This window comes from Mustela lutreola, chromosome 8 (genome assembly GCF_030435805.1).
Source record: "Mustela lutreola isolate mMusLut2 chromosome 8, mMusLut2.pri, whole genome shotgun sequence".
NCBI classification, from domain to species: domain Eukaryota; kingdom Metazoa; phylum Chordata; class Mammalia; order Carnivora; family Mustelidae; genus Mustela; species Mustela lutreola.
This window is the reverse complement of record NC_081297.1, coordinates 98,964,433-98,985,691: the sequence shown is the minus strand read 5'-3', so window position 1 is coordinate 98,985,691 and position 21,259 is coordinate 98,964,433. Positions and strand designations below refer to the sequence as shown.

At 42.7% G+C, this 21,259-nt stretch overlaps 1 protein-coding gene across 5 annotated transcripts; it reads right to left on the bottom strand.

Annotated features, from left to right (window-relative positions):
• Positions 1 to 4,449: 4,449 nt before the first annotated feature.
• Positions 4,450 to 19,343, bottom strand: MFAP5 (microfibril associated protein 5). Of its 5 annotated transcripts, none has more exons than XM_059186220.1 (10): positions 18,968 to 19,343; positions 18,386 to 18,472; positions 17,380 to 17,415; positions 12,522 to 12,566; positions 11,998 to 12,030; positions 11,359 to 11,394; positions 9,225 to 9,254; positions 8,419 to 8,506; positions 7,763 to 7,836; positions 4,450 to 6,321 (listed from the first exon to the last, which is right to left on the bottom strand). In XM_059186220.1, the coding sequence occupies exons 2-10, from the start codon at positions 18,441 to 18,443 to the stop codon at positions 6,209 to 6,211; spliced, it is 513 nt and encodes a 170-aa protein (XP_059042203.1). In that variant the 5' UTR covers positions 18,444 to 18,472; positions 18,968 to 19,343; the 3' UTR covers positions 4,450 to 6,208. The 5 variants fall into 5 exon arrangements, with proteins under 5 accessions (XP_059042203.1, XP_059042202.1, XP_059042205.1 ...); XM_059186219.1 differs by having other exon boundaries at positions 18,386 to 18,445; positions 18,968 to 19,327; XM_059186222.1 differs by lacking the exon at positions 12,522 to 12,566 and having other exon boundaries at positions 18,386 to 18,445; positions 18,968 to 19,342.
• Between the last annotated feature and the right edge of the window lie 1,916 nt (positions 19,344 to 21,259).

Below are 21,259 nucleotides of genomic sequence, written 5' to 3'. Positions count from 1 at the left end.
TATTTTACCACTTATTATACTGTGCCTGATCTTTTCATCCTAGTTTCTGTGAGATAATGGTAACATAAGAGCGTAGTTTAACATTACCAAGTTATAGATTACCTTCCAGCAAAGTGGTTTCTCTGAATAACCAGTTGAGGAGCTCTCATTCATTTTATATGAACTTTTTCGAAGTACTTTTGTTTTCAAAGCTGTTGACTTTGAGGTTAACATTGCACATTTTCATAAGCTTTTTATATTAATACTTTGTTGGGGCGCCTGGCTGGCTCAGTCAATGGAGCATGCCACTGTTATTCTCAGGGTTGTGAGTTTGAGCCCCGGGTTGGGTATAGAGATTACTTAAATAAATCAACTCTTGAAAAAAAAAAAAAAAACCAACATTGTTTCCCTTTCTCCGAAAATCTCAGACCTTTTGGAAATGGATGGATAGGTATATGAATGTAACTTTACACAAATAGAGGAAAACTTTTTCTGGGCAGTCCTTATTATCCTTCAATGTAACTCCTGGTGTTTGACCCTTGGGGACAGAACAGCATGTTAAGAAATGATGTATAATGACACAGTTAATAACCTCAGTGCCCATCAATCCCTTAAGTATCACTTGGGTTATTTTCCACTTAACTGATAGCTTCTATTTGCTCAAATTCCATCTGTTCTTCTTTTTCTGGGTTAAGGGAAGAGGAGAATCTCACAAATATAAGAGATCATCCTGAATTCAGTCCTTACGGTTTTTCGTGTAAATTTAATCATGTACTCCATAAAGCTACACATATGGTAGGTAAACCCACAGAAGAAAGGAAAAGGGAGAGGAAGGAGAAAATTAGCAGAGATAAGAGAAAGGACCTATAGGTCTTTTTCCCTGCATTAGGAAAAAACCCAGAACCTTCCTGAAAGTGATTGGACAAATTGAAAGAAAGAAAGAAAAAAAACAAACAAACACCTTTATCGGCTGTGTAAAAAATAATTGAGGGTTTGAGGTGAAGTGAAGCTCATTTTGTCAACAGGAAACTATGGGCTCTGCACCTCTATTTATATAAACAGCATTTGCTTTTTCCATCTTGGGTTCTGCCCAGAAGTGGTTGTCTGACTGCTGTTTCTGGTTCTGCTTCATTGGTTTTTAGAAAAAAAAAAAAAAATGTGGCCACATGTTCCTTTCTCTACCACAGAGAACCTCAACAAGTCACTTTCCCTGATATTTGGTTAGTGAAAATGGTAAATGATACAGGATTTCAATGTTGATTGTTGTATTTTTCAACCACATCTTTGCTTCCCTGTGGACCATCCTGCCTCCCTTCTGCTGTGATCCTGAAGTTGTTCCATTCTACCCTGCAAAGTTACAGGTCTCTCGGTACCTCTTCCCCTCACTTTCCAAATTCCCTTTCCCCATCAGAGCTAAGAATTCCCATCTTCTAGCATCCTGGTCCCCTGCCCTGATGATGCCAACCTGCTATTACTCTCCCATCTGCTAACTCCCTTTGTCCAGCACTCTTCTGTCTTCTTTTCTGTTCATTCTCAAATTTCTTTCTTGCCTGGGTTACAGCTGCCTCAGTACTGGAGGAAAGGTAACCTTAGAGGTTGCAAGTTGTTTGCACCTCTGACCGGGTGTCAGGTAGTTGGTTTGACACAAACACCCTGGGGCAGAGGAGGGAGGAGCTTGTGGCTAGCAACATCTACTTCTCGATGTCATCAAAAGCAAGGCCCAAAAGTCGGGAGACCAGCTGGGGTTTGCACCATCTGCCTGAGAGTCAAATGAATACTAAGAGAAAGTATGCATAGAACTATATTTAGAGTAGAGTGCACACTTGAATTTCCCGTTCAAGGAGAAAGGAGAATTTTCATAAGCATGCAGTGTGGAAAAAGTTAGGCTCAGAGCAGAATTAGCTCAATTTTTAGAAGAGAAAACGGGAGTAAACCTCCCGGCTAGGCAGATGAAGCTGTCATCTTTCAAGGTACCAGGTAGGGATTCAATTCCAAAAATTGCCTAAAGATACATTCTTTTTTTTTTTTTTTTTTTTTTTGAGATTTTATTTATTTATTTGAAAGAGTGAGCGAGAGAGAGCATGAGCAGGGGGAGGGGCATGGAGAATGGGAGAAACAGACTCCCTGCTTCTGAATCCTACAACAATGAGATCTGTTTCTGGGCCAGGAGCCCAGAAACAAGGGGCTCTGATCCCAGGACTCTAGGATCATGGCCAGAGCCAAAGGCGAACCGAAGGTAGATGCTTACCAACTGAGCCACTGAGGCACTCCTTCCTAAAGACACTTTGACCAAATCCTTTAATTCCAAGATTAAAAATGCACTGTTTTGATTCAAGTAATTATTTTTCATCAAAATATAAATTCCTCACTGAAGAGGGTTATCATTGGTGTTCGCCAGAAAATGGATAATATTAATACCTAAAAGAGTAAAAGGTTTTCAAATCCTTTCATGGGAGGAACAAGGAATGAAAACTAGAACATCAGAAATGGGATGAAGGTAAAAAACAGTGGGTAAGAATACAGAGGGAAAGGGGGCACCGGGGTGGCTTCGTTGGTTAAGTATCTGCCTTCTGTTCAGGTCATGATCCAGGATCCTGAGATTGAGCCTCATGTAGGGCTCCCCGCTTAGCAGGGTGTCTGCTTTTCCCTCTGACCCTCGCATGTTCACACGTACTCTCTCGTGCTCTCTCTTAAACAAATAAAACCTTTTTTTTTTTTAAGATTTTTATTTATTTATTTGATAGACAGAGAGAGATCACAAGTAGGCAGAGAGGCAGGCAGAGAGAGAGGAGGAAGCAGGCTCCCCGCCGAGCAGAGAGCCTGATGCGGGGCTCGATCCCAGGACCCTGAGATCATGACCTGAGCTGAAGGCAGAGGCTTAACCCACTGAGCCACCCAGGTGCCCCAATAAAACCTTTTTTTTAGAAGAGGGAAAGGAGGCGCCTGGGTGGCTCAGTGGGTTAAGCCTCTGCCTTCAGCTCGGATCATGATCTCAGGGTCCTGGGATTGAGCTCTGCATTGGACTCTCTGCTCAGTGGGGAGCCTGCTTCCCCCTCTCTCTCTGCCAGCCTCTCTGCCTACTTGTGATCTCTCTCTCTCTCTGTGTCAAATAAATAAATAAATAAATAAATAAATAAATATCTTTAAAACAATAAAAAGATGGAAAGAACAGGAGTGGGACTCCTGGGTGGCTCAGTCTGTTGACTGACTTACTCTTGGTTTCCGCACAGGTTGTGAGATGTATGCTGCCCCTTCACCCCAGTCTAGCCCCCTATGGGGCTGCGTGCCCACCAGGGAGTTAGCTTGGGATTCTCTCCCTCTGCCCTTCCCTCCACTGCCTCGCCACCTTCTTTCTAAAATAAATAAAGCTGAAAAACAAAAACAAAAAAAACAGGACCAAATCAATCTCTTGAAACTGATCTGGAACTGTTCGCATGGGAAAGTTGTGGTGGAAAATAAGAATTTAGAAGCATAAGGAAAGAATGGGAAGCAAATTAGAAATGTTGGTTTACATATCAAGAATAAAAAAGGTAGAGAACCTAAGAACAACGAGAAATGGGAAAACACTGGAAAATGATCAAGTAGAAGAGAAGCGAGGGTAAATCAAGAAGCTTTACCTAGCTCGACTGTTGGGTCCAAAGGGGTTAAAAAAGGAAAATCATTTTCTGATGAATTGAGGAATTTCCTGGAGGAGAGTAAATGTGGTGTGTTGGAGAACTGATGGCAAAATGGTGGAGTGAGGAAGGTTACAATAGAGAATAGTGGGATAGAGCAATGCTGGTGCTCCTTTTGCAAAGTGGGATAAAAGCGTAAATTGGTGCAGGGGGCGGGGGAGTTGGCAGAGAAGCACCTGGGTGATGCAGTTGGTTAAGACTCCTACTCTGTTTTTGGCCCCAGTCATGATCTCTGGGTTGTGAGATGGAGCCCCTAGTTGGCCTCTTCACGCAGCACAGAGTCAGCTTGCGATTCTCTCTCCCTCTGCCCCTCCCTACTCTGCGTGCTCTCTCTCTAAAGTAAATAAATTTAAAAACAAAACAAAACAAAACAAAACTTGTGATCTCTCTCTCTGTTAAATAAAGAAATAAAATCTTTTAAAAAAAATTTTTAAAAATCACAAATTCGTGGAGCGCCTGGGTGGCTCAGTTGGTTAAGCATCTGCCTTCGGCTCAGGTCATGATCCTGGAAGCCCAGGATCAAGTCCAGCATTGGGCTCCCTGCTCAGTGGGGAGTCTGCTTCTCCCTCTGACCTCTCCCCTCTCATCCTCTTTCTCTCTCTCTCTCTCTCATTCTCTCTCTTTCAAATAAATAAACATATAAATAAATAAAATCTTTGAGACTGAAGCACTACCTATTGTGCTAACAAGGCACCTAAATAAATAAAATCTTTTAAAAAAGGCACAAATTCCTGTCATTTTAAACATATAAGAAAAAGAAACAAACAAATACAAAACCACTCATCCAGAAAAGGAATAAAGAAAAACTTATTTTAAAATGTTTAATTTGCAATATACTCAATACTGGGATTGAGGTGCTTTGTGGTGGGAATGCCACCCCATTCAATATATGGTAGGAGGGTCATGTTCATGGTGAGATTCTTAAATGATTCTTGGAAATTCTGTGCCTGTTGAGATTTCTCTACAGTGGGTATAATATCCACTTAATAAGTCTATTTATATATGAGGATATTTACTTTTAGAGGCTATAGAGCAGAGATTACATGCTTTGGGTCTTTTCCTAGCATTTCTCTTTAATCAGTTGTGCAAATCCCATTAAACTAAATTGTTTCTTAACAGCAAAATCTGATGCTCATTTACATAGTTTTCTTTCAAGAGGAAAAGAAGTCAACCCTACCAAGCAGAGAGGAATTCTGAGTGTGTAACTTGCCTCAAAGTGTCTTACTTCCATTGATTTTTGTGGGCTTCTTTGGAAGGTTATTAAGTTATTCAAATAGAAGCATCTATAGTGTGTAATCAGTAACCTGTAATAGGATTTTTTTTTTCTGTTGTGTTGTGGACTACTGTCTTAACATGAAATTTCTCCTCTTATAAGCAGACATGAAGGCTATGAATTAGACTGCATCTAGGCTTCAAGAAATACGAATAATCCACTTAAATCTTGAGAATTACAGAAGGAAAAGATACCTTGGAATCAACATAAATCTAACCTTGTAGTGTTAAAGATGGGAAATTAAACCTAGTTTACTGGTTTACCAGGTTACTGTTAGAGCCAACATAAAAATGTAGGTTGTGTAAATATTGTGTTTTATTACTCTTTCTTATAAACCATTTGGCAAACTTGGCCTGCCTATTAAAATTTAAGTCTGAATGCTCTTCTTAAGCACCAAATCAAGCTATTCTGAAGTCCATTTGCATGGTAATTTCTACAGATTTTGTCTAGTGATGATGATGAAAGAAGTAGCGACAAATCAGGAAAACCCTGACCAAACTCAGAAATTATTTCACATTAAATTGTCTAATTTGAGAGGATGGGCTAACCGCCATATGACCAAAAACAAGTAAATGAGACTTTGTACCCCTGCCTGCCAGTTGGACAACTACATGAAAAAGTGAACAGGGAACCATGAGTCCCAGTTCCATACATAGCCTACTCCTCTCTCTTTTTCCTTGGCCTCTGAACGCAGCAGACCTCATCTTGGGTCTTTATGTGTTGCCAGTAGGATTGTGTAGCTCTGCGTTCTGGAGAATTCTCTAGGACTACAAAAATTACCATGACTCTTCTGAAAAAATCCAAGCAGGCAAATCCAGCAAAATAGTTAAAATAAGAGTAAAAAAGTCTATGTAAATGAATGACATGTTAATCTAGGAAGCTCTTGAAAATGTTTAAAAAAAAAAAAATGGAGTTCTAAGGCCAGCCAAAATGGACAGCAACAGCTTCTTCCTCCCTAAGATCTAGTTCAGACAGATCCGATGGTCAATATTAACCTAAAGTTTATTTTCCTTTGAAATTGTGTGTAGGGTGTTTGTATATAAGCCACATGGTTATCATTAATCTACATCTATGATATTGAGAAACAGCAAAACCATGCAATAATACAGACTGTGTTATCAGTCAGAGAATGGAGGCAAAAGCTAGGCACTGCAAAGGGATTGGTTTAAGAAATACTAATGTCTATGGGTTAGCGGACAATGGTTGGACAAGAAGGAGTTCCCTCTTGTTAGGGCATTCTCTTCCTCCCACCCACACATTATTCTTTCCTCTTTCTTGGTGATCACAGACCGCTGGGTCTCTGCAAATTCACATTTTCACAGGGTGGAAGTCGGAAGTAGTGGGAGCGACGGAGTCGTCTTGGGGGTAAACCAGCCATTTGACGGCAAAGTTCATCTAGAAGAGAAGCAGAGCATAATGGGTTGGGAATGCAAAATAGGTAACAAGGGCTTCCATGTTAAGAGATAGAGGGCCATAGGGTTCTGTAGTGAAAGACTGAAGAGAACTAGATCTGGGCTACAACCCCAGATGTGCAGCTTACTGTTATTTATTACTTACTAGAAATTTCCTTAACTTTGTTGAATCACACTATCCCTTCCAGGATAATAAGCATGAAATACCAGCCTCCACAGTGTAGTTGTGAGTATTAAAATGAAATAATATGTGCAAAGTACCTAGCCCAGGTGGCAGGTAAATTTTAGGTTCCTCTGGACGCCTAGCTCCCAGTTCTTATAATCATGGATTTATTAATAGCAAAAACCATGAGATTCAGTCATTGACTATCTGTTTACTACGTGCAAATAGCTAATTTTAGTAAATCCCCTGAGACATTTGAAAGTGCCTAGAGTCCAAAGTACTCATCCCTCAGTCTCAAGGTGCTTCCCTTGCAGGTGCTTGCACAAGGCCAGTGGGGGCAAGTAATAAGTTTCCTTCTGCGAAGTTAACTACAGCTCTTACTCAGAAGCTCAGTGCAGGATGGGCTGCTGAGTCAGAAGGGGCTGTGTCTGTGGTGCCTTCACCAACCACACTTAGCGTTCGGGGCTGGCCATAGGGAAGGTGAGAAGTATCTTTATTCCCACAATGCATGGTTTATAACCACACACTTTGGACTCTTGTAATCTTGTTTTTCTTTTTTAAAGTTGTTCTACCCTCATTTATTTCTAAATTTTCACAATAAGTAATTTCAATGGTTCTTGGAATTGGCAGACTGTTTAAAATGTTGCCAACTTCAAAATGTCCAATCTGGTTTATTTTTATTATTTACTTATAGGCTCTATACAAACATCAGTGTCTCCAAATTAGTAGATTTTTTTTTTTTTTTACAAAGTTGTTCCTTTATGAACATGGCTGCCAATTCTTAATCTACTATTTGTAATGGCTGACTTGGCTTTTTTTTTTTTAAGTTTTCTTTCTTTCTTTTTTTTTTTTTTTTTTTTGTAATCTCTATACCTAATGAGTGACTCAAACTCATGACCCCAAGAACAAGAGTTGCATGCTTTCCAGACTGAGCCAGCCAGCTGGCCCTGACTTGTGCTTTTCACCTTGAACCCCAGTGAGCTTCATAGCAGCTAGGGCTTCAGAAAGCTCTATGTGTAGGAGAAGGTGGGGGTTACAACCTAGCTGGAAAGAGACCCAAGCACCGTTTTCTTACATATTAAGCATACTTCTTTACTTAGATTGCTTATTTAGCATAACTTGGCAAACCAGGGAGTTGATGGGGGTTAAGGAGGTGGCCTAAAGCCCTCCTCAGAAGCCAGACCTTGGAACCATTAGGACCATGTTTCTACTCCTCTCTCTCATAACTGCCCCTCCCACTGACACCCAGCCATCATCTTACCTTTCATAACTTCGTGTTCTTTACAGACAAGACGAGAGCAGATCTCATTGTTGATGATGTACATACGTCGTAAACTGCCAGAGTCCCAGTAACATGATTAGGAAAGTAGATAGAAAAGAGCATTGGGAGGGAGAACTAGCCTAGGCCAAGGTTGCCTGCTCAACTTCTGTATTCCCCACTCTCCCTAACTGTTCTCCTCCACTCTGGATTTCCTTAATTTTTCTGGACTGCTTTTTCTTCCCTCCCAGAGGAATGCAGGGGATGGAATGGCATTAATTATTCTTCTTAGTGATACTTTGCACACTCCCACCTAGAGTTAAGATGAATACTCCTCCCCGCTATTGAATCTTTCGCTTCAGCCTTTTTCCGTGAGGTACTAGATTTCACTGTACCAGTACTTCTCTCATGACTATCTTTTCCCCAGCTCTCATCTCACTAGCCTTCTAGCATCTAGTCATACTGGTCAATCTGTTCTCCATATACCTCAGTTCAGATTCCGGGTTCTATCTGGCACCAGCAGGAATAGCTAAGGATCATGTTAAAAACTCCTTCTAGCTTCCAAAAAGTGAAACCCCAGAGTGGGTGTTCATTAAGCAGTTACGGACATGAAACCACTACCATGGATGATGCTTTCTACCTGTCCTGGGACCCCTTACCTTGTGAAACATAACTGATGAATGCATTGTTTAACTGGCCGATGCACAGAGTAGAGTCTCGTGCAGGCAAATTTTTCATCCCGGCAGTCTGAAGAAGTCCAGCAGAGAAAACAGGGATCCACAAAGGATTCAAGAGACGGAAGAAGGTAGACAGAATGGGGGAAAAAAATACAAAGTGATCTCTACACAGGATTATTACAAGTTGGGGGAATGCCCTCCCTATTGGCCAAAAGAGAATGGTAGAAAATTGGCTGAAATAAAATTTAGGTGCTTTCCTACCTGGAAGCAAAAGTAGATAAAATAATCTCAGGGTTCTTCTAGGAAAGTCTTTCTAGGGTTATCCAGGTGGCCATATGAAATATAAACTGAGATGCTTTTAACCCCATTCTAAAGAATCAGAATTCTTAGGGGGGCCACAGTTTCTGTTTTAGTAGTTTCCAATCCTAGATGCACATCAGAATCATCAGTACAATAGAGAGAGCAACTTTGGGCATGGCAACCAGAGTAATACTGAGTCCTTGCTGTCACTTCCTAACTCATTAACCACCACAGAAAGTCCAAAGGCAGCTTAGGAAGAGGAATCTTTCAGGACCATCCAACAATGGTCCCATCTTTTTCCCATGAGCTTGAGGATAAGACTTTATTAAAAAAAAAAAAAAAAAGTAGAAATGAAGGGCACTAAAAATACTCCTTGAGAAAGAACTGGAAGCAAGCTAGAAGGTATATCAAGTATCCTCCAAAGAGCAAGGAGGTATGAATCCCTGAGAAGAAAGCTGAAGAAAAAGATGTGCAAAAGACATTCATACCTGTTGTGGTATTTTTATCAGCAGGAGAAGCTGGAAGAGAGAAATTTTACTCAGTTATTACCAGTTCTAGAAGTCACTACTTCTGCAACTGTCATGTTACCTCACTTATAAATAAAAAACCAAAGGAGTTGATAGTGCTTTTAGCAACTTCTAACAGAAAACCCACAGTGGGCTGTACTGTTCCACAAAACTGGAAAGATTTAGAAGTTAGGATGGGAAATCTGATTTTGCCTTTCTCCTCTTCTAGAATTGAAAATGTATCTTTGTTTTGTTGACCAAAAGCACATTTAGTGGAGACACCATGCAAGGATCCCTATGCCCAGAAGAGCTTTATCCTACAGCTAAGGAGAGAAAAGATTGTTACCCTGTAGAAGCTCTTACTCATAAAAGAAAATTTCTTCTCTGTAAATCAAATACATCATCGAGGGTTCTCTCAGATAAAAGTTATTCAGCAAAGAATAGCAAAGGTCACAGCCATAGCCAAACCTAATCTAAGGTCAAGTTAAATACAAGCCTAACTTGTAGAATGAATAATAGGAGTAAGATGAGTCTTGGGAAGACACTAACCATGGGATTTATGTGTCAAAATGCCATTGGAAGAGTTGCTGGTAGATAGAATACTATGGGAAGAATGCTACATGATCTCATCTATTCCTTGGTTTCAATGGCAGACTTACATGCTGAGAAATCTCAGAATTCTACTTCCAGCCCAGATCTCTTTCAAGCTCCCAACCTATAAAGCCACCTGCCATTTTATGGAAGAGTTTGTCGATTTTTCAAAGATCCTTCAAATCTAACATGTCTTGGGACGCCTGGGTGGCTCATTGGTTGGGCAGCTGCCTTCGGCTCAGGTCATGATCCCAGCACCCTGGGATCGAGTCCCACATCGGGCTACTTGCTCAGCAGGGAGCCTGCTTCTCCCTCTGCCTCTGCCTGCCTCTCTGTCTGCTTGTGCTCACTTGCACTCTCTCCCTCTATCTCTGACAAGTAAATAAATAAAATCTTAAAAAAAAAAAAATCTAACATGTCTTAAACTGTCCTACTTACCCTTCACCAATTCAACATGCTCTTCAGTGAATGGTCCCACCATCTACCCAACAGGACACTGGACATCATCTCAACAGTCCCCTATCATAGCTCAAACTTAATTCTCCCTGCCTCCACCTCAGTGAGTTCAGGCCATCATCTTTTATTGGGACTAGTGCAATAGCATCCTGGCTGGATTTCCAATTCACAAATCTGATGGGAACCTTTCTTTGTCTAAAACTATTCTGATGGGTTTTTAGTTCCGTCCTAAGCCTTTCTTGGATCGTGTTTCCTTCACCCCAGAGCTCTTCTCCCTAATTACTCGATTCACTTTCAGTTGTCATTCTAGAAGCCACTTAATCAGTGTGTCCTCCACAGAACCCTTTCCTAAGCACCAGCACTGACTATACTCAAGGACTCTCTTAGTCTTCTATTCCTTCTGTTGCTTATCCTGATTCTGGCCTTTTGTGAAATTAAATAAAGTTACACATTTGTTTATCTTGTGTAGTAGACAAAAAAAAAATACCAAGTAAAAGAAAATCAGTTTTGTTCATCTTTATATTCCTGATACTCAGTAGTAAGTTTGTAATAACTATTTCTTCAAAATCTAGTTTCTGTCTCCTTTTCCCACATCCTACCCCTTGTTTCTTGTAGGTTTTGCCCTAATTGTTTTAAAAAAATGTTTCTTCAATGTGCCAAGCTCTATTTTGTGTTCAAATCTTGGAACATACTGTTCCTTCTTTGACTGCCTGGCTGGCTCCAGTTCTTCTTTCAAGAATCGGTTCAACCGTTACTTTGAGGAAGTTTCCCTTTAGCTTCCCAAACATTGACTGTTTATATATTTGTCTTGCCTTTACCCACCCAGGCTCGGAAACTCTGAGGAAAAGATCACATATTGGTGTTTTGTACATCAAACAGCCAGCACAATCCCTGCATGTTACGGGATCAAAAATGCCATTCATCTAAATTGAACTGTTGGAAGAATGTGCTCATTGAACTGTAGTCGCGTCTATTTCGGATCCTTCACCAGCTGTACTGCCTTCCAGAATGGGCTCTGGGGAAAGCCCAGAATGGCCCCAGTGGCCCTGGGATCCCCATCTGAACTCACCCAGGTCATCTGTGGAAGGCTCGATATCAGCCAGAACTGAAAAGGCACAAAACAGCAGGTGTGAGGAGGGCTTTGAACTGGCAAGGGGGAAGGCAGAGGAGAAAAAGGAAGAATGGAGGGGTGCCTGGGCGGCTCAGTCGGTTGAGTGTCTGACTCTTGGTTTCAGCTCAGGTCATGATCTCAGGGTCTTGAGATCAAACTGCAGCTTGGGCTCTGCACTGGGCCTGGAACCTGCTTCGGATTTTCTCTCTGCCCCTCCCCCCATAAAAAAAAAAAAGATTGAGAAAAAGGGAGAATGGAGGTATTGGGGCAAAGTCAAGGCTGTGGCTGGGTTTGTGTGTTATATCCAAGGGATTAGGATTAGGGCTAATTGAAGTAATTGTGAAATTTTTTGAAGAATATTTGGCCTACTGACATTATAGTTTATAATACATGCCTTGTTTTAGGTATTCATCCACTTTGTTTCATCTTTTTAGAGGACTGGGGGACTCCTTCCCATTATCCCACTGTCACTGAACAAAACACCCCCAATCCCTCTATTCCTTTCTTAGACAAAAATACAGGACTAATTCAAAAGCTGGAATATATTGTGGATATTAACAAGACTCAAGCCATTTTAAAAGCAGTAGTAAGACTTACCTGTTTCATCTGTAGAGGGCTCATTCACCAGATCTGCAAAGACACAGCACAGGAAATAAAAACACACAGGCAGGGCATTTGGGTGGCTCAGTGGGTTAAGCCTCTGCCTTTAGCTCAGGTCATGATCTCAGGGTTCTGGGACTGAGTCCCGCATGGGGCTCTCCGCTCATCAGTGAGCCTGCTTCCCCTCTCTCTCTGCCTGTCTCTCTGCCTACTTGTGATCTCTCTCTCTGTCAAATAAACAAATCTTTAAAAAAATATATTAAAAAACACAGGCAGAAAAAGTGGGAAAGAGAAGCAGCAAAAAGGGTTGATCTAAAAGGAGGCAAGAAAGATTGAAATGAAAGGATGTGGGCTCCTGGGCCATATCCTCACAGCATCAGGGGTATCTAAGACAGACACTTGGGTCTGCATGAGCTCAGAGTGCCCACTGACCTCTTTTCTATGCCTCATTTATCATTGTACAGATATCATCCTCAATCCTTCTGTTCCCAGGATGAAAACAAAGAAAAAGGGTAGCTTACTAGGATCTTCTGTGAATGTCTCTAGAGTCACTGGAGTCACATCATCTGAATAAAGAAAAAAAGCAGGAAACATTTATTTTTAATTAAAGTAATTTTTGAAGATTTTATTTATTTGCGGGGCGCTTGGGTGGCTCAGTGGGTTAAGCCTCTGCCTTCAGCTCAGGTCATAATCTCAGGGTCCTGGAATGAGCCCCGCATCAGGCTCTGTGTTCAGCAGGGAGGCTGCTTCCCCCCTTTTCCTGCCTGCCTCTCTGCCAACTTGTGATCTCTCTCTGTCAAATAAATAAATAAAATATTTTAAAAAATGATTTCATTTATTTGAGATAGAGAGAGAAAAAAAAAACCCATGAGCAGTGGGGAGGGGCAGAGGGAGAGGGAGAAGCAGACTTCTCACTGAGCAGGGAGCCTCTACCTAGGACTTGATCCCAGCACCCCGGGACCATGACCTGAGCTGAAGGCACATGCTTAACCAACTGAGCCACCCAGGGGCCCCCAGAAAACACTTTCTGAGCATTCCCTGTCCCCCTCCCATTCTTGCACTCGCAGTAAGTGAAATCTGTCTAGCACAGTTGCCAATGCACAGTGAGTATCCCACAATTGTTTTTCGTTGTTTGTTTCTCCACCCAAGTCCTTTCCCCACAAACCAAACAAATGTCAGTTTCCCACTTCCATGAATATACACATACAGTCCTAGCCCAGAATATCCTTTTCCCTTTGTCTCCTTTACCTACATGCCCATCAGATAATCCTCCACAGGCATCCCCTAAGTTTAGGAATAGAAGAATAACATATTTCATTGTCCTATCAGATAATAATGTAATAGCTAATTTGGGTTTACTAGGTGCCAGGCACTATTTAAAAAATCTGTTTTTACAGAGGATAAAATTTGAGCACCCAACAAGTAAATAATTTACCCAAGGTTATACAGCTTGTTGCAAGTACAACGGATTGATGATCTCTTTGCAATACTTATTTTACGTGCAAATTGTCTTTACCAAAGACACTGATTCCGATAATTACAGGTTTGAAATAATTAGATATCAGTTTGCTGATATGTTTACATACAAGTATGCTCACCCAAGGCAATGTGGATGATTTTCTTTTATTTATTTATTTATTTATTTATTTGACAGACAGAGATCACAAGTAGGCAGAGAGGCAGTCAGGGAGAGGAGGAGGCAGGCTCCCTGCTGAGCAGAGAGCCCTATTCAGGGCTTGATCCCAGAACCCTGGGATGATGACCTGAGTCGAAGGCAGAGGCTTTAACCCATTGAGCCACCCAGGCACTCTGTGGATGATTTTCCGATGCTCAGAAGAAGTGAGGTGAGAGAAGAGAGGGTGTGTTTGTAGAGAATACCTTGCAGTTAATCATTGGAAAGTAAAGGCAGTAGGAAAAATAAAAAAATAAATGGTCCAGGTCTTAAGGTGGAATCTATTAGGATATGCTAAGAAAACTGTATCTGAAACTATAAATAACAGCACTACTTAAAACAAATTCTCTCAACTTTATTATTTTTTTAAAGGTTTTATTAATTTATTTGGCAGAGAAAAAGAGCACAAGTAGGCAGAGAGGCAGGCAGTGAGCCGAGGAGGGAAGCAGGCTCCCCGCTGAACAAAGAGCCCCACGACACAGGGCTCCATCCCAGGACCCTGAGATCATGACCTAAGCCAAAGGCAGAGGCCCAACCCCCTGAGCCACCCAGGCGCCCCAAATCGTCTCAACTTTAAAAAGCAAAATAACAACGCAATGTTAACACCTAATTATTTAAATATCCCATCTATAATTACTCTTTCTTGCAGATGACTTATCGTCATAATCTCGTTTGCCCACTAGGGGTCAGCAAATAGTTTGCTTTGACTTTTTCCTTACAACTTCAGCGTCTAAATGCTACGTTTTGTCTGGAGAAAATAGCGTTTTTATAAAGCATGCCAGAGCTATTGACCACTGTGGCAGAGGCAAAACGCAAATAATGCATTCTGAAGCAATTTCCCCCGCTGCTTACATAATCCTCTTTTTTAAAAAATTCCAGGTAGAAAGTCATCAGATCTGACAAAAGAGCCCTTTTATAGTTAACACTCAGCATTAGCTTTCGTATTTCAGATGAAATTTTGGTAAAAGAAATCGAAGTCTGTTCCAATCCCTAGGACGTTTGAAAAACCCCTAGCGCGAGTCCTTCCAAAAACCCTTAAGAGCGGAGTGGAGCCTTTCCAGGGTGTAGCTAAATGCCGCCAGTTCCTTTTCTATCTGCATTCCAGTCCAGTCGCTCACAGATATGCAAGTGAACCGGTGGGTGAGCAGAGGGGTTAAGAATGAGTCCTTGCCGTCACCTCAGAATTTCTGGATGGAGTACTGGTTTTTGGTGTATTCCTCAGATTATCCATCTTTCCCGTGAGCTACCACCGCATAAATGCTTATCTAGGATTCATGTTCTCTGAAAAGAAATCCTAAGTAGGCAATTTTTTAAAAGATTTTATTTATTTATTTGACAGAGAGAGATACAGGGAGAGCAGAAACACAAGCAGGGGGAGTGGGAGAGGGAGAAGCCGGCTTCCTGCCCCGCAGAGAGCCTGATGTGGGTCTCGATCCCAAGACCCTGGGATCATGACCTGAGCTGAAGGCAGACCCTTAACGACTGAGCCACCCAGGCACCCCTTAAGTAGGCAATTTTTACAAGACCAGTGCTCTAACCCCTGAGCTACCGAGCCTTCCCCTATGTAGGCAATTTTTTAAAAAGATTTTATTTATTAGGGACAGAAAGCATGGCTCAAGCAGCCGGGGGGGGGGGGGGGGGGCATGGGAAGGGATAGCAGCAGGCAGAGGGAGGAGGAGGCTCCCCTGTGAGGTAGAGAGTCCCATGCAGGCTCTATCCCAGGACCCCCGGATCATGACCTGAGCCAAAGGCAGACACTTAACTGACTGAGTCACCCAGGAGCCCCTTAAATAAACATTTTATTTTATATTTATTTTTAAATGCTTTACTTATTTGTTGGGGAGAGAGAGAGCACAAGCAGGGGGAACAGCAGCAGAAGGAGAGGGAGAAGCAGACTCCCCACTGAACAGAGAGCTCACACGGGGCTCAACCCCAGGACCCTGGGCTCATGACCCTAGCCGAAGGCAGATGCTTAACCTATTGAGCCACTCAGGTGCCCCTTAAGTAAGCATTTTTTTTTTTTAAGATTTAATTTATTTGACAGAAATCACAAGTAGGCAGAGAGATAGGCAGAGAGAAAGGAAGAAACAGGCTCCCCGCTGAGCAGAGAGCTCCATCCCAGGACCCAGGGATTATGACCCGAGTGGAAGGCAGAGGCTTTAACCTACCAAGCCACCCAGGTGCCCCTTAAGTAAGCATTTTAATCATATCATATTTCTTCTAGAAAAGCACCCCAAACTTGTAGACAAGGACTAGACTTTAACCAGCCCAGAGAATGAATGCAAAAGTTCTTTGCTAATGCTGAACTCTGAAGGCTCAGAAAATTTGGGATTCAGAATTCTTTACCTGAAACAGATTAAAAAAAAAAAAGTTGTGTTTCTTTATTTTTATCTTCTGTACCACGATGTACAGAAAGAAATTATATTGTGCCCCAATGCACACATAGAAAACTGAAATGAGTTTAAAAAGATAATGCTTTACTCTGGAAATGTTCTTGCAATGTACCCCGCTTTTATTTTAGTCTGTACTAATTCATTAAAAATTACCCATTGTGATCTGCTAATTTGATTTTATGGTCCATTAATGGGTTACATACTGCTGTGTTCTCAGGAGTTGGGAAAAGTAAGAGATAAATTGTAATAATGTTGAATGTCTAGAGGCAGAGTGGAGATGTTTGATTGGAGTTTCCATCATCAAGCTGTAGGAAGTGGCCACTTGGAAACCAAAACTTTTGGTTTCTGCCATTAGTGCCAGAATTTCGCTGTAGTACTGAGATGACTTTTTATTCTGTCTGCATGTTAGTTTCTCTGTTGCTACATGGATAGGAAAAAGCTGTTAAGATTAGTAGGGTTTTCTCAGTGAGATAAGAGCTACATATAGGAGAGAGGAAACAAGAGATGGGTATAGAGGAGGATTTAGGCAAGGTATTTCACTTGTTAAAAAGTAAGAAGGGGGGCGCCTGGGTGGCTCAGTGGGTTAAGCCGCTGCCTTCGGCTCAGGTCATGATCTCAGGGTCCTGGGATCAAGTCCCGCATCGGGCTCTCTGATCAGCAGGGAGCCTGCTTCCTTCTCTCTCTCTCTCTCTCTCTGCCTGCCTCTCAGTGTACTTGTAATTTCTCTCTGTCAAATAAATAAATAAAATCTTTAAAAAAAATAGTATATACAATGATATTTTTAATAAATAAATAAATAAATAAATAAAAAGTAAGAAGGTTTGTGGCTCCTGGGTGGCTCAGTTGTACAGCATCTCCCTTCAGCTCGGGTCATGATCCCGAATCCTGGGATCGAGTCCCATATCAGGCTTTCTGCTGGGTGGGAAGCCTGCTTCTTCTTCTCCCACTCCCCTTCCTTGTGTTTCCACTCTTGCTGTGTCTCTTTCTGTCAAATAAATAAATAAAATCTTAAAAAAAAAATAAAGGCAAGGAACTTTGATGAACAGGATAACAGGGTTGTGGAAACTGGTGAGCTGAATCCGATTTTCCATACTTAGGCAATGTGATTCTCTGTTATATCATAGATGCTTTAACTCTGACCATTCATCTGCATTATTCTTATATCCCCAGCAGATAGGGCACATGACTGACTCAGCTGGAAGAGCATATTACTCTTGAATCACGGGGTCTTGTGTTCAAACCCACACTGGGGGTAGAGATTCCGTAAATATATACTCAAAACACAGAAGAGTACAGTTCCAAAGGTTTACCTACCTCCTCGTTGACCACGGACTCCTAGTGGTGTCCAATCTGTACCAAAGGACAGAGAAGAGAGATAAATGACTCCAGCTCTACCCCCCATCAAGCTTTTATAGGATGAATCAAAAAATGATGGGAAATGGTTGTACTTTATTTTTCTGCATTCTATTTCTGTATAGTTCAGTACAAAATCACTCAGACCATTAGTGCTGACATGGAAACCCTCAAGAAAAATACATTCCTGAGAATAAAGCCCTGCTTTGCCAAGCCCTGACATGGGATGCCCTCTTGCCCTCATTCCCTAGCAGGAGTCAGATCCTGTTCAGCAGTCGGGGCTAACAGCCTTTCTGAAGTGTCCTGTCCTAACCCCACAGCCATAGTACGAACTACACTATGAACAAGGCACAAAGTAATTTTCTGACAGTGTGGACCTGGCAGCATGAGAAAATAGAGCAGGATTTCTTCAAGGTGCCAAGATTCCCTTTCCATGGCCAATCTTTCAGCTCTGTTCTGTGACATCTGTGATAGCTTTTCTTTAGCGCATAGCTTGGCACGTTTGTGTGCATGTGAATGCATGTGTGTGTGTGCCGGAGCTAGTGTGGGTAGGTGTGAGTGTATATATTCCCACTGTGCCCCTTCACGCACTGAATTTGGTCCCGTTTCTTATTAACTGTTTCTTATTAGCTGTCTCCGTATGTTTGCAAATACATTGGCGTGTCAGCTTCTCTTTCCTCTGTTGACCGGTACATTGATGTGTGTGTGTGACCGTCTTTTGGGGTTAATAAGCATTTGTGTGGATCTTATATTCATAACCCTCCACATACTTCCCAAGTCCGAGATCATCTCTGGTCTCATCCCAGCCCCTGCTTGTCAGACACAAATCTGCCCTTTTCTTGAATATTAGTTCTAGAACTCGGGAGCCAGAACGACTGCTGCCAGTCCCCATCACCATCCCACCCCATAATCTACAGCTCCACATTCCCCCCAGGAGCTGGAGAAAAGATTGAAGGGAGGGACTCACCAGAGGGGATGAGGAGGGCAGTGAGGAACAGCAGCACCTTGGGTCCCAAGAGCAGCATATCTGAGAGTGGTGTTGGGAGAGGAGAAGCTGTGATGTTCAGGACACATCAGCATCTGAGGCCCAGGCAGGGCTGCCTGGAGGGTCCCTGTCTCTTTGTCTGCCCAGGGCTTTCCCTGGTCCCCTGTGCAACTCCAACCTTTTCTCTTTTCTTTCACCCAACATTTCTCCCTCAAATTCTCTCTTTGATCACTTACCATTACTCTCATTCTCATGCCTTTTTTCTGCCAAGTCAGAGGAAACTATATACTCTCGATGGTGCATGGTTGCCCCCAGTGTGTGGCCACTTTCACCCCCGGTGTCTAGTTTTTTGGTATCCGTGACTTTTAAATATCTTCCACTTATCTTGGTGTCTCGTCTTGAATTCCAAGGATAAATGGGGTATTCACTCAATCCAAGTCAGTGACATTCCCCACGGCCCCCCTCCGGCCTTTCAGTTTCAACACACACACACACACACACACACACACTCTCACCCCGCACACCCTCTGTCTGTCTAGGGTTTTGTACAATCAAACAACTCACTGTGTATTTTTCCTCTGCTCTGTCCACCGAGTCCTTTGGCGGCCGAATGGGCCTCTCTCCTTCTCACGCTGTTTCTACTTTGGCTGGAGAATAAGATGAACAGGGCCACTCCCTGGGAAGGACTTCAAATTTGGCCTACTCTGAAACAATGAGATGAGGGAGAGCGAGGGGGAGAGAGAGAGAGAGAGAGAGAGAGAGAGAGAGAAAGCCAGGCTGGAGGAGTGTGATGAGGCGGGAATGAGAAGGGGGCTGGGGCTTTGCAGTCACTCACACCCTCATTCCAAAGGTTATGACCACACCAGTGAGGGATGCTGCTGTTCCCTGGGAGGCCGGGCTTCTGCTGGCAAAAGCCTTTCTTCCATGAGCTTCTTTTCCCTCTTGCAACCTGGCCCCAGTCCCTAGTCCCCAGCCCCTTTCTGCCTTGGGTTCCTTTTCATCTTTGGATGGTCGGCCATCCTTCTTCTTCTGCCCTTCTCTGTCCGTCCTCCATGTTTGAATCTTCTCCATCCTCCTGTCTCGCTGTCTTCTTCAGCATTCATCTCTTCACCACCAACAAATTCCTTTATGTTCCTATATTTCTCTCTTTCTCTTTTTTCTCTTTCTTGACCCACACACATTCAAGAATGTGGTTCCCCCACCCCCGGGAATCCTATTTATTCCATATTCAAACACACACAGACACCACATGAGTTTTGTCCAAGAGGAGGGTTGGCTGTTAGGAAAAGTTGAAAAATATAGTACTGTCTGAATCCTTTTGAAGTGGGGAGGAGCTCTGTGAGAAGACATGTTAGTCTTCTTCTGTCTTTTGACTTTGTTTAGATTTATGCTCAGAATCCTGGTTTCTGGAATCTTCAGGAGAAAAGGCCATTAGAAGCCCAAAGAAAACTGGGAGCCAAGCTCACTTTTCTGGCCTTATTTTCCAACAGTACTTTCCCCCACATCATGTCATAAGTAGATGACACTTTCTGTGATCCAGGAGTTTTAAAGACTTTGTATTTGTTCTTATTCATTGAGACTGAGGGGCTACGCTGGTAAAAATGTCTCCACTTTGGAGGGAATAAATTTGAATTACAGAAATGCAAATCTGAGGGATTGTTGAGCTGCTGTGCATTTACTAGGGTGTAAGTTTCATTCCGTGTGAGCTCCTTAAGTCTACATTGTCTGTCTCCCTGAGGAGCTACATTAGAGGAGAATACAGGTAGACAGAGCAGATCATGTTCGCAGAGTATAGATTAGAAAAGGAAAAAAAGTAACAAAGAGAAGGAAGGGAGGAAAAGAGAGGAAGGATGGAAGCTAGTTAGTTGGGAGGAAGGCAGAGCAATGGACATAATCAGAAATAAGGAAATAGCACCTTTGGTTCCTCCAAAGGACAGATACGTGCCCATCTCTGAGATATGTGGGTTCTGGCCAGCCTCTAGAACAGAGCTGAGTACCAGATTGAGCTCTTCCTCATCTGCCTGGCTGAGAACTTGCTCTTCGCCCATCTGCTCTGCAGTGAGAGTGCAGATCCTGGAAAAACAGATGTGATTCTAGTCTGATGAGAGGGAGAGAAAAGGCAGGGAGGTGGGGGTGGGGAAAGAAACAAAAAAAGCCAGATGTGAAGCAGAACTAAGGCTGGACATATAATAGCGAGCTTAGAGCAACAATCATGTTTTCCATGAAGCTCAGACAGATGGACAAACTGAACTCGGGCCAGTCATTTGGCAGGGACAGCAATGACCTCAACGTGTTGGCCCAACTTGACACCATAGCATAGGAAAACCTCCCCAGGCAATAGGAGGGGGTGCTCTCCTGGGGTCATAGGAGGGAGTCTGGAGTTGGGGCAGTGAAAATGGAACAGAATGTTCATAGTATAAGGCACAGGGAGAGGGCAGGCAGCAGCGGCTTAGAAGGAAAGTAGAGGAAATCCAGTAAACACGGAGTGGGGGAAAGTAGAGACCATCATCATCTGTTCATGCTGGGCTTATGGGCATTCAAGAACACAGTTCGTTTTAAAGTAGTCTGATGAATTTTTTTTTCTTCCTTGAGGTTGTGGTGGCCCCTTTCCTCTTGCATTGTTCCCCTTCTGTTTTCAGAGCCTAGGCTTAGAACCTCGGGTTTGGAGAACCTCAGAGTTCCTTTTCTCAAGGTGATTTGGTGAGCCTCTTTTCTATTCCGATATCAGTTTATCATTGAAGTACACGGCGTCGCGATCGTCACCAATAGTCAAAAATAAGCATCGGCCATTCAGAGCCCCGAGGCTATAATTTTCTGAGGTTCTCACTGACACTGGGGAAGGACTTCTGGGGTAGC

Excerpts from the sequence above, each read along its gene's own strand:
- MFAP5 (XM_059186220.1), bottom strand. The coding sequence starts at position 18,443 with ATGCTGCTCTTGGGACCCAAGGTGCTGCTGTTCCTCACTGCCCTCCTC. Across the intron at positions 12,567-17,379 it reads AGTCCGTGGTCAACGAGGAG|ATGATGTGACTCCAGTGACT; the intron begins GTAGGTAAACCT and ends TTCTTTATTCAG. Across the intron at positions 6,322-7,762 it reads AGAACACGAAGTTATGAAAG|ATGAACTTTGCCGTCAAATG; the intron begins GTAAGATGATGG and ends CTTCTCTTCTAG.